Source organism: Octodon degus, unplaced genomic scaffold, assembly GCF_000260255.1.
Source record: "Octodon degus isolate 3935 unplaced genomic scaffold, OctDeg1.0 scaffold00010, whole genome shotgun sequence".
In the NCBI taxonomy this organism is placed as follows: domain Eukaryota; kingdom Metazoa; phylum Chordata; class Mammalia; order Rodentia; family Octodontidae; genus Octodon; species Octodon degus.
In genome coordinates this window covers 28,887,418-28,905,091 of record NW_004524586.1, presented here as the reverse complement: position 1 = coordinate 28,905,091, position 17,674 = coordinate 28,887,418, and the positions used below count along the sequence as shown (strand labels likewise).

The 17,674-nt window shown below is 39.4% G+C and overlaps 1 protein-coding gene across 12 annotated transcripts in view; it reads right to left on the bottom strand.

The window, feature by feature from the left end:
- Positions 1 to 9,178: 9,178 nt before the first annotated feature.
- Positions 9,179 to 17,674, bottom strand: part of Map7d2 (MAP7 domain containing 2) — a 186,321-nt gene continuing 177,825 nt past the window's right edge. For 8 of the 12 annotated variants that reach the window (XM_004625658.1, XM_004625659.1, XM_004625660.1 and 5 more), the window contains 6 exons: positions 16,262 to 16,457; positions 15,450 to 15,554; positions 14,459 to 14,515; positions 13,628 to 13,706; positions 12,834 to 13,020; positions 9,179 to 9,428 (listed from right to left, as the gene is read on the bottom strand). In XM_004625658.1, coding sequence (XP_004625715.1) covers positions 9,179 to 9,428; positions 12,834 to 13,020; positions 13,628 to 13,706; positions 14,459 to 14,515; positions 15,450 to 15,554; positions 16,262 to 16,457 — 874 coding nt within the window. The remainder of the gene's footprint in view (positions 9,429 to 12,833; positions 13,021 to 13,627; positions 13,707 to 14,458; positions 14,516 to 15,449; positions 15,555 to 16,261; positions 16,458 to 17,674) is intronic. The other 4 variants (XM_023708830.1, XM_023708835.1, XM_023708833.1 and 1 more) reach the window with 1 other exon arrangement.

The window sequence follows — 17,674 nt, the reverse complement described above, 5'->3', positions numbered from 1 at the left end:
TAAGAAATTATCCCAAGGGCTGGCCAGATAGCTCAGATCACATTCAGGATATTTTTTTGTATTTATTTAGTATAGGGTCTCCAAGGTCTCACTACACAGATTGGACTCATAGTGATCCTCCAGTTTCAGCCTCCCAAAAGTTGGGATTATAGGCGCACACCACCATGCCCAGTCTCAATTTTCATCTCAGCGTGCCCTGAGGGCAGGGCCAGCATGGCTTGCCAGGTGCCTGCCTAAGCAGGCGCTTTAGTCCACCAAGCTATCTGGCCAGCCCTTAGGATAATTTCTTAACATCAGTAAACACTGATCACTTCATACCAGCCATCTGGGGTGTCACCACACGGTGGTGGACCCCTGAAAACCCTTTAGAAGGCCAGATACATCCAGCAAATGAAATTTATTCTTTACTCCCATTGACTAGCAAGATACAGTGTGTCCTGAAATCTATCTGGGTTCCATTGCAGTGACTGTAATCAATCTAACAGGTCTTATGCAATCTAATGTGTGTAACAGTGCCCCATCCTAGATACGCCCTTTGTATGGATAACTTTCCTATTGCTTCCAAAGAGAAGCCTAAAATGTGTGGGACTAGAAGTGATTCATTTTTTAATTTTTTTTTCAAATTTGGGGATATTTAAACTTACATAATGAGATATTTTGGGGATCGGATCCAAGTCTAAACATGAACCTCATTTGTTTCCTAAATACTTTATGCTCATAGCCTAAAAGTAATTCTGTGTAATATTTTAATAGCTTTTTGCATGAAACAAAGTTTGCATGCTTTGGGTCATTGAAAAAAGCAAAGGTGTCATTATCTCAGTCACTCATGTGGACAATCTATGGTTGTTTGGCATCACCATCATTCTTGACTACAAATTTATGTACTACCAATAACCACTCATTTTGTTATACTTATTCATGCATAAGTACTTAACAGTCAATCTGAAAGTTAACTGCCATGTCAGTTTGAGCTAAGAACCAACTAGAAGACTAGTAAGGCACAGTTCTGGGTGTGTCTATGTATGATTGACATGTAGGACAGAAGACTGAAGGGGAAAGACCCACACCCAGTTGTGGGTAGCACCAAGCAATAGGCTAGGCTACCCATCAAGCATCAACAGACACACCCAGAACTATGTTTTTGAAAGCTGATAAAACTGGAGGTGCCTGTCCAAGTGATGATAAAGACAAAAGCTCTTCCAAACAAGGACACTTCCTCCTTCTTTCCCTTTTTTATTTCTAGTCTGCCATTAATGCTCAACCTGTATTAGGAAAATGTGATTAAATGACAAGTACAACCAACAAGGACCTGATAACTCTTAATTCTAAAAAGAAGTTAATCTATGTAAGTTTAATTCCTTGGAGCTTTATTCCTTGCATATTTGCATTTCCTGCAGTAAGGTGAGATGGGAAAAGCCTGCCTTAGGTAATTTCTTGGAAGTCAAAAAAGCTGGTAGCTTTAAACATTTTCTTTAACTAAAACTTTAAACAATTCCTTTAACTAAACCAATTGGAAGGATTACACTTTGGCCATTTCCCAACTGCAGCATGGAGGCACCAGCCAGAGGATCTTATTCACTGAAAAGCTTGAAGGAGGTAGGGGTAAGTCCCCCAAAGTTTAGGATTTTCAAAGCATTATAAATCATGGCTTTGCTTAATCTATATCTCTCATCAACACAGGAGGCCTGTACTGGGCACCTGCTAAGTAAGCCTGTTAGGCAGGTTTGTGTAGTGAACAAGAATACCACAAAACAGCCCACATTAATGAAGTTATATAACACCACCCTATTAGACCCATTGGAATGAGAGTACTGTACTATTTTCAAATCACATGCTGTTGCTTTCAGGTACCAGGAAAACTTGGTCTAACGATTGATAAATCCAGGCTCTGGAGCATGTGTAACAAACCATTGAAGAAGCACACACAGATGAAAATATTCTGGATTTAGTGACAGTTGCACAACTTTGTCAATGAACTTAAGGCCACTGATTTACGTATCTTTTTTTACATATCTTTAAAAAGGTGAATTTTATGGCATATGAATTATCTTTCAATAGTTTAAAGCACATTAAGGGGCCGGCCAAATAGCTCAGCAGATTAAAGAACCTGCAAGCAGGCACACAGGCCGGGGGTTCGATTCCCAAACCTGCTGTGTTGGCCCTGCCCCCAGGGCATGCGGAGATGACACTTGAGACTGGGCGTGGTGATGCACACCTGTAATCCCAGCTTTTGGGAGGCTGTAAACAGGTGGAGCACTACGAGTCTGATCTAGTAGTGAGACCCTGAACACCCTGTAGACCCTTCCCTAAAATACAAAAAAAAAGACATCAATACCATCAACCTTATTACTAGAACTAAAGAGAAAAACATTCATCTCCATAGATATAAATAAATAAAGCACATTAAGAACTAGGATTCCGCATGGAGGTCTTGCTCCTATACTGATATAAACAGTAGCATATTGCTGATATTTTTAGGGGCAGAAGAGCTTGTCAACTTCTCCTTATGGGGACCAAGACTGGAGTCCTTTTTTTAAAATTTAGGGCAGGGTCTATAGGGTCTCACTACATAGATCGGACTTGTAGTGATTCTCCTGTTTTCAGCCTCCCAAGCGGTGGAGTTACTGGTGTGCACCCCCACACCCAGTCAGCATGCCCTGGGGGGCGGGCCCAGCACAGCATGTCAGGGATCAAACCCTGTTCTCTGAGCCTGCCTAAGCAGGCACTTTAGTCTGCTGAGCTATCTGGCCGGCCCAAGACTAGAGTCCTGAATTCAAAGTTAGCTCTGCCATATTCCAGCTGAGTGTCCCTGAGGAAGCTACCCTCTCATAACTACCTCATGGCATAAGACTTGGAACTCAGATCACATGGCTACCAAAGCTGAAGCTCAGTGAGCAGAGGCCTACTGTTTTCCAGTACGAACCTGTCCTGAGGGCAGAGCACATCTTTGGGCACCAGATAGTTTCTGGAATTCATAGAAGCTGCCCCCAAGACTTACATCTAAATTTTACCCTGATTTAAATCTTGACAGCTACACCTCGGAGTCTGCTTTTTTCTTTTTCTCTAATGCATTTGGATGTTGCAGGGTTTCACTATGCAGGTCAGACTCATGGTAATCCTCCTGCTTTCAGCCTCCCCAGCACTGGGATTACAGGTGTGCACCACTATGCCTGGACTCTGCTATCTTTCAATATTCTTTTTTCTTTCAATATTCTTACTGTGACTTCTAGGACCTTATTTACACTCCATCAGAGATGCTAAACTCAGCTAATTCTCAGGAGACAACAAGCCACCTGCTACCTTTCCACATGGTCAATATCCAGTCTTGCCAGACATTAAATTCTTATGTATCTTGAATATTTCTGGTATCTGTTGCAAAGTCCATTTCCCTATCAGAGTATACTTCTTAAATTTTAAATACTTTACTACTGAAGAAATTCTCTCTTTTAAAAATCATGTAAGTTTTCTTAGCTTTTTGTGTTTATGTGAATATACAATTCTTTCATGCTATCAAAAAATCTCACTGATTAGGACAAAGGTGAGTCCTGCCACTGTTAACCTTCTTCACACACATAGGTCTTTGCATTTTCATCTACTGTAACAGCCTTCCATCAAGTTTTAGGTGCAATGTTATTTTTTTAGTTTTGTTGAGTTTTTTCCCCATAATTTTATTGAGAAACAAATAGCAATGAGACAGTTTCAAATCTTTTTACCTGTTGGTTGAAAATATATAAAAGAACTACTGATTTTTTGAATAGTTGCCTCTTCCTTGTAAAATTATTCCAAAAGTTTTTCAGTTCTTTCTCTCAAGTTCTCTGGGGGTGGAAAAGAGTATCTGAAAAGGCTTCTGATTCCTAAGAATTCTCATGTCATTTTTTGTAATTGTGCTTCCCAAACAACAATGAGGAATGTAGGCCAACTCAGGCTGTGCCCCCATGTATACCTATACAACAAATTAGTGCTTTGTCACCAGCTCAGACTAGAAAGATTCACTGGAGATTTGGGGAGCCTGAAGAGACATAAGTGTGAACTGGGTTAGACATCTTATGCTCTGCTGCTCAGCTCAACTGCACATGACAGTTGTCGGGGCCCAGTCTGCCCATTCTTGAAGCAGTTCTTGATTAATTAGTCTGCCAGCACTCTTGGCAGTGTACACTGATAACAAAATACACGATAGTGGCCAAATGCCAGTAATGACCTTGGCTATGTAAGTTATTTACATCAGCCAGCATTGAATTCGGCTACAGAAGTTATTTGGGTACTAGAGATGCACCTGCACTGGCATTCTACTGACAGAATTCACTGCCTTCCAGAACCCTTACCTTCAGTCTGAACCACAGTACTACTATCTTGTACTTCTGTGTTTTCCTGCAATTATTTCTGTATGTTTTAAGTTTGATTTTCAAATTTAGTTTATAAAAGCATTCAGCTAACAAATCTGTATATACTATGAAACATTTTAGAATGTCCACAAATTAGCAATTGTTCTTGAGCCTGGTAGACAGCACTCATAATGACATAAGCCATTCCTAATGCCCTGTCAAAGCCCTGTGTATAGAATTAGCTAAGTCTCCTCCTGTTTCCTGACTCTACCAGCACACAGGCCCTCAACTCAGAGATGGCAGCCCAGAAGCTACCATGAGGTGTCTAATTCTAGTCATGTCCACCTGGCTCCTGGTCTGGGCTGGTACCTTTTCTAGGCAGCAGATTCCAAGTCTGTGATTTAGATAGAAAAAAGCTAGTCTGGATTTCAGCTTCCTTGAAAATAAGGGCCAACATTCCTTTATAATTTTGTTTAAATGCCAACTGCCATGTGAAATACTCTCCTACATTACACCAAGGTTAAATGTGTCTTAAGTAGCAAGACAGTATTTGTACGAAAGTATAGCAACTTAGCATTACTCATAAATTCATCATGCTCTATGGCATTATTTAAGCTTGCTTCCATAGCTGGCTCTACTTAGCAATGATGAGAGGAATTTCTAGTAAGTTTGACATGGAAAGAACATGTGTGTTGGACTTGGGATTTTTTCCACATGGTGCCATAGGTTTAAAAAACTTATTAACTCTAGCACAATTCATTGATCTTACAAAGAAACAAATGAAAACACTACCAAGTCATCACTTCAATGAAAATATATTTCACATTAAACAGAATGTATAAAGGAATCACCATGGTCACATGATGCTGTGAGGTATAACACTTCACACACACACACACACACACACACACACACACACACACTAGGTGTCTATAGCAAAATAAAGCCATTAAAAATGGGCAGGCATTTTTAAAGTCAGGTCATGCTGTCATTTTGTGTACTTATCAGAAAAGGCATTTCCCCCCCCCCAATATTCATGAAGATAAATGCCACTGCATTATTAGAGGCATGTATTTTATTTAGTATATACACATACACAAACATACACAGTTTTCATAACTAATAAATTCTTAAACTGCAGCCTGCTTTAAAAGCACATGAATGAGATTACTATTGAGACTTACAAACCTCTCTCAGTATTATGGTTTTCTCCAATCCCTTTATTATGTCAAAACAAAACTTTCAAAGAAAAGGTAATTTTAATCTGAAAGTCACATTCAATAACATAAAAAATAAGAAAACACAGCATTATATGGCATAAAATGCTTGGTGTATACATTCTAGTGTCATTTTTCCCCATTCAGATCTTTATGTTACAGTCTATATTAAAGTGACATACTGGGACCAATTTTGGGCCCCCTTGTTTCACAGCACTATGCTTTTTATTTGTGCCTGGTTTTAATATAGTTGGCAAACACAGGAACAAACAAACAAAGAAAACCCCCACAGTCCAACAGAAAAACAAGAGCAAACTCAAAACCAAGAATCTGCACATGAGATACATTCAAAGTCAATCAGTAGGAAAACCACTTGATGGTTTGGAGGGACTACAATGGCAAATTTGAAGGGGCAATATGAAGAGTCCTTGCTTGATTCAGTTGCCCATGCATATAATAAATAATATGTGTAAGAGAACAGAAATCACTATACACTGTTTAATTCTTCCTTATAACTCAAATTAACCCCAAAGGAGTAATGTGGGACAATGCATTTGCATGTGGCAAAGCTTAAATGAAAAGACTTCCTGATAATATTTTCAAGAGAGAAAGCCCAGAGAGGGAGAAGCTCCTGAATTTCTTCTCCTTTTAAATAAAGGAAAGGAGATATGCAGCCCAGACTGAGGACATGTTTAACTAGAGTTCAGCAAATGCCTAGAATATTTATAGGAGGAGATATCTAAGTGCCTATGGGCTCTGAGGCCAGGAAAGAGGCCGGCCACAAAGTGAACTTCCAAGGCAGCATCACTCAGGTTACTTAGAGGACAACAATAGACAAGGACAGGCAGTGCTTTAGTAGCAGCTGAAGCTTCTAAATAGAACCATAAAACAAAACTTTGCTAAAGCCCAAGGTGAAAGTCTCAAGGTTTCTACCAAGAGAGGACAGTGTTTGACACACTACCAAGGAATAGTTATGTTCCAGTCTAATAATTTGGAATCCAGCAGTTAAAGGTGATAGAAATTTCTTCAGATGGCTGGCAGCTGACATTTGGCTACCAGCAGCTTCACGGGTGCGCCAAACACCACCTGTGTCAATTCAAACACAAAACCACATGAGATCAGCAGAGAAACGAGGGATCTTGCACTTGATAATTGAATTTTCCTTGGCTCATACAGTGTTTCCCAATAGAAGTATTGCAGTATTTTTCACAGGACCATCCTTTCAGATGAGTTAAATTTTCCTTATGTGAGACTTTCCTAAAATCTTCAGATATGGTGTTGCTTTACCTTTCACCAAAAATAATCCTCTTGTATTTGGAAATCCTGCCTTCTAAACTGAAACACAGTTTTGGGAAAAGACACCCATGGTGCAGTGAGAGTATAAGGGGATGGCTGCCCACTAAATCTTCCTTGCATCCAAACCTACAAATAATTAATTGTCTCAAGAATTCCCTTGTTTCCATCCACTGCGACAACAAAACCCACCAACACATTTTTAAACACTACATGGCGGGGATGGTACCACCTTGGGTTGAAAAGGATTTGAGAATTAAACCATAAAACATAAAAATGTACAAGCAGTATGAATAAAGTGATTGGGCAAAATTCTTTTTGGATAGGGATTTTACATTTTGTTTAGGGACGTGGTGAATAAATTTGAGGACTCATGGATGTTCCTTAAATTCTGTGGATTTTTCTGGTTCTTATTGGGTAGTAAGATAAGTGAACTGAAGGGAAGTTAATTAAGTCAAGGTAAGCTAACAACAAAAATAACATTTTAATAAATGCAAAGCCATACAATTGTCAGGGAAACAGACTGCTAAAGTGAATTATAGTGTTTTAACCTGTTTATGTGCAGCATTCCATTTTTGGAACACATAACAACGATGGAAAATAGAAACTTTCTCTTCAAATTTTTGATTCTTGAATTTTTCTAGGTAACATATATGAATTTCATGCAAAAGCTTTTAAAAACTGCAACTTTCCACATAAATAGGTTAAGTATGCCAGAAAGTAGCTACTATTCTGAAGGAGGGATGTAGCTCAGAAGTAACCTGTCATGCGTTTCCTTTCATATGTCAAAGGACTACAGTTATTTTCCTGAGAACTGGGACAAAGGGACTCTAAAAATTCAATGACCACAGGCAAGAGTTAATGTCAAGTAGAAATAAGTACACAAACACAGTGACTTCAGCTGTGTGGCCTCTTTGATCTATTACCTCATTTGAGAAGTAAAATGGTTGGACTAATGTATCTGAAAGTTTACCTTGGGCCCGGGAGACAACTCAGCGGCATAAGCGCCTGACTGGCATGCACAGGGTCCTGAGTACTATCCCCCGTACCGCAAAAAAAAAAGAAAAGTTTACCTTGATTTAGTAGAGTTGTTTTATATGTTTCTTGGTCTGTTAGTGTACCTGATAATCTGTGTTTATGATCATTAACTTGACAAGGACTTAAATCTGATTCTGGCAAAAAGCCTGGATTAAGTCATTTCAAGCCCTGAACTTCTAATAAAAGAAGTGGAACATCATAAAAATCCAGTGACAGACAGAAAAAAAATCAAGTAATCAATAAGACAGTTTCTAGTATTAAATGTACCCTATTCAGTGAGCAGGAAGGGAGGTTGGTATCATTCAAAAGTGATAAGTTAAATTTCCCCCAAGTCTACAACATTCCTTGAATTAAGGAAAGAAAGAAGGGCAGCGATGACTTGCTTAAATCTGTGAGTTGAGACTGAGTCATGTCTGACCCCATGAACCATCACATATGTACTCAGCAGGGAAGCAGAATTCTGTTCCCACATGAACAAAATCCTGATTTCATAAGAGACAACTTAGGCTATTGTACATTTTTAGTAAATTAACAGGTGTTTTTAATAAATCTGCAATTCTGAAGGAAAAAAAATCCAGTAACAGAAAATGATGAGAATATAAAGATGTTTTTATGAGTCTAACATGACAGGACCTATAGAAATTAAGTTAGAAAAATATTTGTTGATAGATACTAATTATGTTTTTATTATTCAAAAACAAAGCACAAGGTGAAGTAAATAAAATGTGAAATATGTGTACCTAAGTGCATATAACTACAGAGCATATATAATCTGTTTTCTTAAGTGAGAGGGGCTAGGGATGAAGCCCAGTGGCAGGTAATGTGTTTAGCATGTGTGAAGCAGAGACAAAGAGACAGAGAGACAGAGAGACAGAGAGACAGAGACAGAGAGAGACAGAGACAGACACAAAGACAGAGACAAAGACAAAGACACAGAGGAGTAGTTTTACTAACACTCCTTTGCAGCACTATGAGAACATTCTATCCTTGTCCATGAAAAAGGTACTACTTAAGATGGGCTGGTGGTCCTTAGCTAATGCTTCTCAGCCTTCACACTCATACTCCTAAACAGCAGAGGCAAGGAAGACAGGACATGACACTGATGAATGCATATGAAACAAGTACTTGAAATCCACTTCCGTTCTTGTGTGTGCTTCAAAAAACAACATATTTGTATTCTTTCAGATAAAACTTGCCATCTTGGAGCTAAGTGATGTTCATCTTATGTTCACATACCCTAGTTGGAGAGTTACAGATTTAGAGTATCATTGAAAGACTATACCTTTTTTTAAAGGGATGTTGCATTTATCAACAGAAGGTGTTCAGAGTAGTTTCTTGGCCAGGACTGTTAAAGCCTTCGATAAGGTTTTTGTTACAGTCATCCAGGCTGAGATTTTCACTGGATCTCTTGGGGAATGCTGGGGGACCAGTGAAGTCTAAGAGATCTTGAAGTGCTCGAGCATGACCAGTTCCATTTTGGTCCAGAGACATTCCAGGAATCATTTCACTCACAGGTGAAAATTCTGGGATGGAGATCAACTCTTCTTTGGAAACAGGACTAGAGAAATGGAGATAGGAAGAGACAGAAAGGGAAGGAGAGATGAGAGAACATGACAATATGTTCATGTGCTTTATTTATAATATTTTGTTACATTGCTCTTCTAGAGAAGATGGATTTAGAGACAGAGTGTGTGTTTAATACACAATAAAAAAACACAAAGAAGTTTAAATCTAAGAAGTGGTGGACACAGGGCCCTAGACAAGTAGACTGGGCAGGGCTGTGAAGGCCAAGCTTACACTGTCCAATGGGTGAAAGTCAAAAAGCTACATGAACAAGCACTTTACTACTGAGAAGCAAGGCCCTTCTAGAACTTTCAAAATGGGACATTAAAACAGATAGAAAAGCTACAAGTTCAAAGCTAAATGAGGAAGGGTCCTAGTTAACACTGTTCCTTAACTCTGGTACTCTCTTTCTAGCAGTGCTGTCCTGGCTAAGCTGCTTTTCCTGCCTCTGGCCTCAGTCTCCTCCCCTGTAAAATGGAAAGAACAGTCCTTTCTCCCTCCTGGTCTCCCATGAGTGTGAATGTGACCATGCAGGGAAGAGTTCATGCCAAGCCACCTGAATGCTCAGTTAAGGCTGGGGACTGGGAAGGGAATCATTAACAAGGACCCTATCCATTTAATTACCTGCAGAACCAATTTCATCCACTGTCACCTCTCTGAAGCCAGGTTTCAAATCCACCCTGACTTATCCAGCTCTGCCTCGCCAAGCCTTACTGTTCCTCTATCCTCCTCCTTTAGATGGAAGGAGTTTCACTGCTGCTTGTTCTACATCAAGCCAGTCCAGGCCCAGAAGAGTGAGGGCTGGGAAACAGGTCTGTTTTCAGGAGTCTCTTAATAACCAGAGTAAGGCTGGTTTCTCTTTCTTAAGATCTTAGAGAATAATCTAGAAAAACCAGTTGAACTGAAGCATCTCAGATGGCCCACCTCCCTCATACTTGAACCCAGTTAAAGGAAAGTAGCTAACCTAACACCACTTTTGATGTTTGAAGCCTTGGCAAAATGCCTGATTAAACAGAAACACCCTATCCCATTTTTTATTTTTCCCCATCTCAATCCCCAGGGTTAACATACTCCTGCTGGCTTGAATCACTGGTGGAATCTGCACATCTGCCCCACCACATAGCTTGTACCACTGGTGTTTCAAATGGATCTGATCACTTTTATCAGTCTTTTTACCAATAAAATAAGTAAAATGCCATCTGTTGGAACAATCATGGCAGGTATCGATGGTGGTTCAAGTAGCTCAACAGTGAGACATAAATTGTAGTCCCATTGTGAACACGTTAAACAAATGGTCAGAGCATGGGAAAAAGAAAATGCCTTTTTCCCTAAGCTTAAGTACAGTCACCAGGAGTCATAATCTCTCTCTATGGGAGAACTCAGTGTGCAAAGTCCTTCCTTGAACTCTGGGCAGTGGTACCACGTCTTGTCATTCTCTCTCCACCTAAAAAGCATCGAAGAGTAAGCATACCTTGCTTAATGTGGTCGTGGAAATATGTTGTATTAACGTTAAATACTGTATCACCTACTTAAGAGGTCTAGGCAGGAGGATCACAAGTTCTAGGCCAACCTGAGCAACTTAGTGAGGACCCCCCATCTCAAAATAAAAAGGGCTAGAGATGTAGTTTGGTGGGAAAGTGCTTGCTTAGCATGCATGAGGTGCTGGATTTAATCCCTAGTACTGGGGGACAAAAAATATTGCTTTAGCTGTTTTTCTGCTGGAGGAAGAATGGAACCAGTTAGGGAAAGCCTATAACGATGGTGGTATTGGGGAGGGAAGACTAATGGGGCTTTGAGGGGTCCTGTTATCAGTCTCTACAGAAACTGCTATACTGATGACAGAGCTGCTACACCCTGGACTTTCACACATCTGGCTCAAGTTTAGTAACTACAAATGGGACGTTTACAATCAGTGTGCCAAGGACCACACCTCCACCTTTACCCCCAGACTACACTAAGAACTCACTACCAAAGAAAGAAAGGTAAGCTTTGCAGGCTATAGCTTTAGCAGTGCTTTTATAAAACACTGTCACACTCTACTGACTCAGAAAACAACCCGCTTATCCAACTGACCTGCCCAAGGCTGTCTATGTCAACATCTCTGCCTTAATCCCATGCCAATTAGTTCTCTTTTTTTGAAGTTAATTTGCCAGACAATGTCATATACAAACATGAAACCAATTTAAGAATTCCTTAGGATTTTAGTATTTGAAAGCAAATTTGTCAACTTGAACTCTTTCCTACTGATTTGAGAAGGACAGGAGAGGGAGTAGGGGAAAGAGATATATCTATGGAGGAAGAGATGGCTCAGTGGAATAAACGCTTGCCTGGCAAGAGCAAGGGCCTGAGTTCAATCCCCGGTTCTGCAACAACAACAACAAAAAATCATATCAGAAGAGATATATCTATGTGTGTAAGCAGGATGGTTTGGGCAACTGTACTGTGAGTTTCTGCTGACCTATGGAAAGGAGGAAATAGTACTTAATTTGTTTTGTCTCCTTTTTTCAATTGTTTGTACTTTTCTTAATTTCTTATACACTTCGCTATTCTTCCAATTTTACATGCATACCTCTGGTAATATGAACAAATGGTTGGAAGATAATACTATGTATTACATCAAATACTGTGAAATTCATATTACTTTGCTAAGTGAAATTTTGTATCACTTGTAATTTTTTGTTTTAATACCATTTTGTATTCTCTTTAAAAAATAAAGAAGTAAAATATAAAATAAAGCAAATTCATCCCTTTATTAAGTCTTCATTAACAAGTTTCTTTAAATATGAGACTCTACAAAAAGGATGCTCTTGGGGGCCTGGTCCGATCCCCTTTACCTATAGGTGCACCCGTTGCCAGCAGCAGAGAGTGACCTTCTGAATGCTCATGGTTGTCATGCTCTCTCTGGCCAAATTTCCTTTGGATGATGAGAGCCATAGTTAGTCCTGCATCCTCTACCCTACAGAGTCCACAGGGAATGTGTGTCAGAGTGGTACAAAAGCCACCCATCTTATCTCTAACACACAACTCTCTAGTGGAAATTCTGCCTCCAGAGATCCTGTGAGATTGTCTGAGAACATACGGTTGCGTAGTGCCTTCCCTCCTCTGCCCTTCATTCTAACAAACTCCTGAGAGCCCTTCTCTAATAAATCACATGCCCAGAAACCCTGTCCCAGGATCTGCTTCCAGGGAGCCTTACCTAACTAGTAGTGAGACTCTAGAATTATTTCACTGACAGCTTTCTTATAATGTCAAACAAGCACGCATCAGGTGATTTGGTTGTGTAAAAGCTAAAGAAACTAACTAAAAGATGGTGACAATGTTTGGAGAAGGGATGCACTGTAAATGCAAAAAAAAAAAAAAAAAAAAAAAAAAAAAAAAAAAAAAAAAAAACCTGACATACCTCACATCCATAGATTGAACTTCTTCAGTTGAATCATCCAGACTATTTGATTTTCCATCAAGGGCACCCAGATGAACAAGTCCCCCAATGGGTTTAAGCCCATTAGAGAAAACATCTCGGGGAAAACCTTCCGGGGCAGTGCGCCCTCTGCCATTAATTTCCTGGCATGTGTTCAATCCATTGAGTTCTGATTATGAACACAAAATCCTTGTGTGAATCATAAAATATCTAGTAACAGTGAAGTAGCAGAAAATACATAACAAAGCAATCAATTTAATCCTTTACTTCACTAATAATGCAACTATCACCAATAACTCCATGTAATTGCCCTCTCATGGGGGAAGATAAGGAAAAGCACATTAAAATTGTCTGTAGGGCCTCAGGAGAAGAACAGAGCCAGGTCTCTTTTTTTGTCTGAGTCAGAGTTTCACTATAAAGTTCAGGCTGGTCTTGAGTTCACCTTGTAGCTCAGACTGGCCTCAAACTCCCAGTGATTCTCCTGCCTCAGTCTCCCCAAGTGCTGGAATTACAGGCAAGTGCCAACATGCCTAGCTATCACAGCTAGGTATTAACACCTGACCAACAGTTAAGATCCCTAAAAAGCATAGAGAACCAGCAGACAGAGTGCCTTCCATGTCAGGATCAACAGAGTAATTGAGGAAGCCAGTGGTTTTCTACAGATGCCACAGGAAGAGAAAATGATGGCAGTCACACTCTTGGGACCCACATGCTTTACCCCTTTAAGAAAATTTCTGAGCCTTCACTGCCGAAATGGATAGTCCAAACACACTTACCTATTTTGCTGGGGGCAACTGGTTTTATCTTATTTTCTACACACACAACAGGCTGAATCTCCACTTTAGGGTCTTCTTTCTGAAAATAAGTGGGTAGATAAAAAAGGCTGACATTGAATAGCAAAACAAGTATTTAAAGAGAAGACTTGGAGCCTTGCTGGGCCATCTGCCTGGTTCACATAAGTTTTTGAATCTTCAGCTGTTTCACCTTATTAATATGTCTCCATTCTCTTTTATAAGGGTTTTTTTTTTGTTGTTGTTCCTCGAATGCCTTCAGGGCACTTTTGGCCAGCGGGAGAGTTGTGAGGTTCGAACTCCAGCAACCTGAGGCTGCCAGCTTTGTGGAAGCAGCCACTTAAAGGACTGAGCTAGGGCCAGGCCCCCATGTCTCCATTCTCTTTTGTATTCATGTACTATTATGCCTCTCCTTGCATATCCACCCATTTATTTATTTATTTATTTATTTAGTATTTTTAGGGAAGGGTCTACAGGGTATAAAGGGTCTCATTACTAGATCTGACTTGTAGTGATCCGCCTATTTACAGCCTCCCAAAAGCTGGGATTACATGCGTGCACCACCATGCCAGTCTCAATTGCAGCCTCAATGTGCCCCAGGGGTGGGGCTGGCACCACCCCATTGTTTTGAGGAAATCTTTTACTTGCTCCATCTATGAAGATCCTATTTTTTTTTCAGAACCCTGTATCTTCTTTAACCCAGCCAAGAAAAGATCAGGAAAAGTCCATTTTTCTTATCTCTAAGACCTGTAATCACACTGAATGTATCCTGTCATTCTTTTCCACTCAGCACATGTGGTCATCTGACATCTGTACCTTCACTTCTGGAGATACATCACTCTTCCTTGTTCTCTTCATGATTTCATCTATTCTCTGGAAATAAAAAAAGGTAAGAGGACTGTAAGGCCAAAAACATAAAAGAGTAGTTGGGTATATATGCAATTTCACATTTCTCTGAAAACCTGTAAAAGTCAAATGTCAGCAGAGGATAAGAAAAGGTATAGAAAAGGTTTCCATTGTTTTTGTAGATGTGTACCTCTGGCCCATGAACAATGTCAAATGAAGTGCACCAGATGCTCAAGAGGGAAGACCACAGGCTGGTCTCCTGGTTCCCAGGCCTATAAGAACACAAAGCCCAGGCTGAGCCCAGTGGTGGTGAATCTAAGGCAAGCATGCAATAGTAGGTCATTTGTATCATTGAAAGCTCTAAATGGTTTGTCATCACTGGCCTAAGACATCACGATGAGAACAGACCCTTATAATCAGTCTCCTTAAATCCAACTTTATCTTTAAGTACATTAAGTGAAAGTGGACTAAACATTCCAATTAAAAGATAAAAACAATCAAAGTGGGTTATAACAGTAAGTCCTATGTGCTACTTACAACAGACGCTCTTATAAGGGCACACACATAGGCTCAAAGTAAAAAGATGGAAAATATTTACCATGCAGATACTAATTACAAAAAAACTGCCAAAGCAAATTTTAAAAGAAATATTATTAGAGTTAAGAAGGACATTTTATAAGAAAGGGCCAATTCAGCAGGAAAATCTAACCATCTAAAATATGCATTCAATTAAAAGCAGGGCTTCAAATATATAAAACAAAAACTGACAGACCTGAAAGGAAAAAAATAGACAAATCTATAACCACAGATGGAGTTCTATATCACTCCTTTCTCAGTAATTACTACAACAAGATGACAAAAAACAAAGAAGATTTAAACAGCACTATAGATAAAACTGAGCTGGATTTACCTCCTGTTCCTGCTTTACCCTCATCCTAAGTCCTGATCCCTCTGCACTTACCTTCTTCCTCTCTAGTCGCTCCTGCTCAATCTGCAGCATGATTTGTTCTCTTTCTAGACGCATTTGTTTAGCTGCCTCCTGGGCCTTTGCTTCTGCTGTTTCTTTCTGAAAAAACAAAACAAACAAAAACAGGTAAACCAAGGTATAGGCCTAACGAAGCTAAGAAAACATTGTAGCAATTCTCTTGGCTTTGCACAACTTCTGTCTCCCCATCATCTAGCCTGAAGTAGATGCCCCTCTCATACACAATGTGGATTTATATAACATGCTTTATGATACCGTAGATGCAGTTAGGCTTTATCCATATACCTCAGCCCACCATGGAAATCATCTACAGACAGTTCTCTTACATGGCCAAAGTCTCTGTACTTGAGCCAAAAGTTTCTAGGAGTAAATTCCCCAAATAGCAACCTTCCACAAACAAGGTGGTGCAGTCAGATAAATCGTTAAGACTCTTCACTCCTCAGAGGGACAATCCTAAAGCATGCATGATCCCCAGGCTCTCAGGGGATCCCAATGGTATCGAGTTCCACTAATCTACAGTAACACCCCCATTAATTTGTCTCTCTCTTGTTTCCATACCAGCTTCAGAGGATTCCCTCTCAAATAAACCACTGGCACCCAAATTACTTCAGAGGAAACCCAAACTCACAGATAGCAAACTTGTCTCAAGCAACTAACATTTAATGACTAGTCCAGACAGTTTAAGAAAAAAACCTTAAGTAACTACTGCATGTCATTCAAACAATGTATTTCACCTAATATTAATGAAGGTCTTGAAAAACAAAATAAGTCCATCTGAACACTCATACCTGCTTTTCCATCATAGCTTTTTCTTGCTTCTCTTTCAACAAAAGCTCCTCTGAAGCCTTCTGCTTGGCCTCCTCTTCTGCCTTTCTTTTTTCTTCCTCTTCTTGGAGCTTCTTTTCTTCTTCTTGCTTACGGGATGCTTCTTCTAAGCACTGCCTTTCCTCCTCTGCCTTTCTTTTCAATTCCTCTTTCTCCCGCCTTTTGAGAATATAAACATTGTCAGAAGACACGCTCAAAAGGCAAACTGCCAAAGAGCCATGAGTTGTCGGTAGTAATGTTCAACATGTTAACAAACACATGCATCTGAATTCATAACCATGTTATAAAATGACCCATTCTTCCTAGAAGTCCATTCTAGTCTGAATATTTACCAAAAAAATATTAACCAGGCTTGACTTTAAATGACAGTGACAATATAGGATCCATCATACTTATTTCATAACAAGTCTTATCTAAGCACAAAGTTAAAACAACTCAACCTAGAAAATGTGGGAAATATTGCAGTGGCTACAAATGCTCCAGTCAGCAATTAAAGAGCAGTGAACATGTTTTCAACAAGTTTACTTTGGATTCTAATTGGTATGTGACTTCTGAAGTACCCAATGAAAAAAAATGTTCAACAAAAAAAACTCAAGGCACCTATTTTCCATTTATTTTGGCAATCTTTAAAAGTCTGTTTTGAGGGGAATGGGAAAAAAAGAATCAAGTTGTGTCATGTATAGGTACAAATTCTCCATGTATAACTTAAATGTGCCAATAAATAAAATTAATTTTAAAGCCTATTTTAGCTTATAGTCTTTGCTATATAAAATTTAGATATTTTCATCCACAGATGAATGATATAATGATAAAGAGCTCTAAGCAATGAGAGGAAATTCTGTGAAGTCTAAAAGCTTGTTTTCAGATTTATAATATTCTTCCTACTTATAAGCGTGTCACTTCCCTTGGGTAGTCATGAGCAATGTAAACTATGGGCAGGACCCACATTGCATTCTGATTGTGCCATTTGTTATGTGATACTTGGAAAGTTATTCACCATTTCTGATCTCCATTTTTAAAATGTACATATCTACAGTATTTCTCCATGGCATTATTGTAAAAACTAAGGTAACAGATGGGTATGCCTGGCTCTGGAACATTCTCAAATATTAGTTTTACAATTTAAAACGAATCCTCCCTCCAACCCCAGAGTCTATTTAAGTGCATGTACAAATTTGTATCTTTTCCAGAAATTACCTTTATTTGGAAGCATTTGTCACTGACTTACTGAGGTGCTCTTATGTTGTTATAAAAAGATCAAGACAGACAGTCCTTCCATCTTAATGGTCAGCTTCAGGAATCATGCAAATAGCCTATGTCTCACCAAAGAAATATTTTAACAAGAAATATGTAAAGGTATTAACCCAAGACTTAAC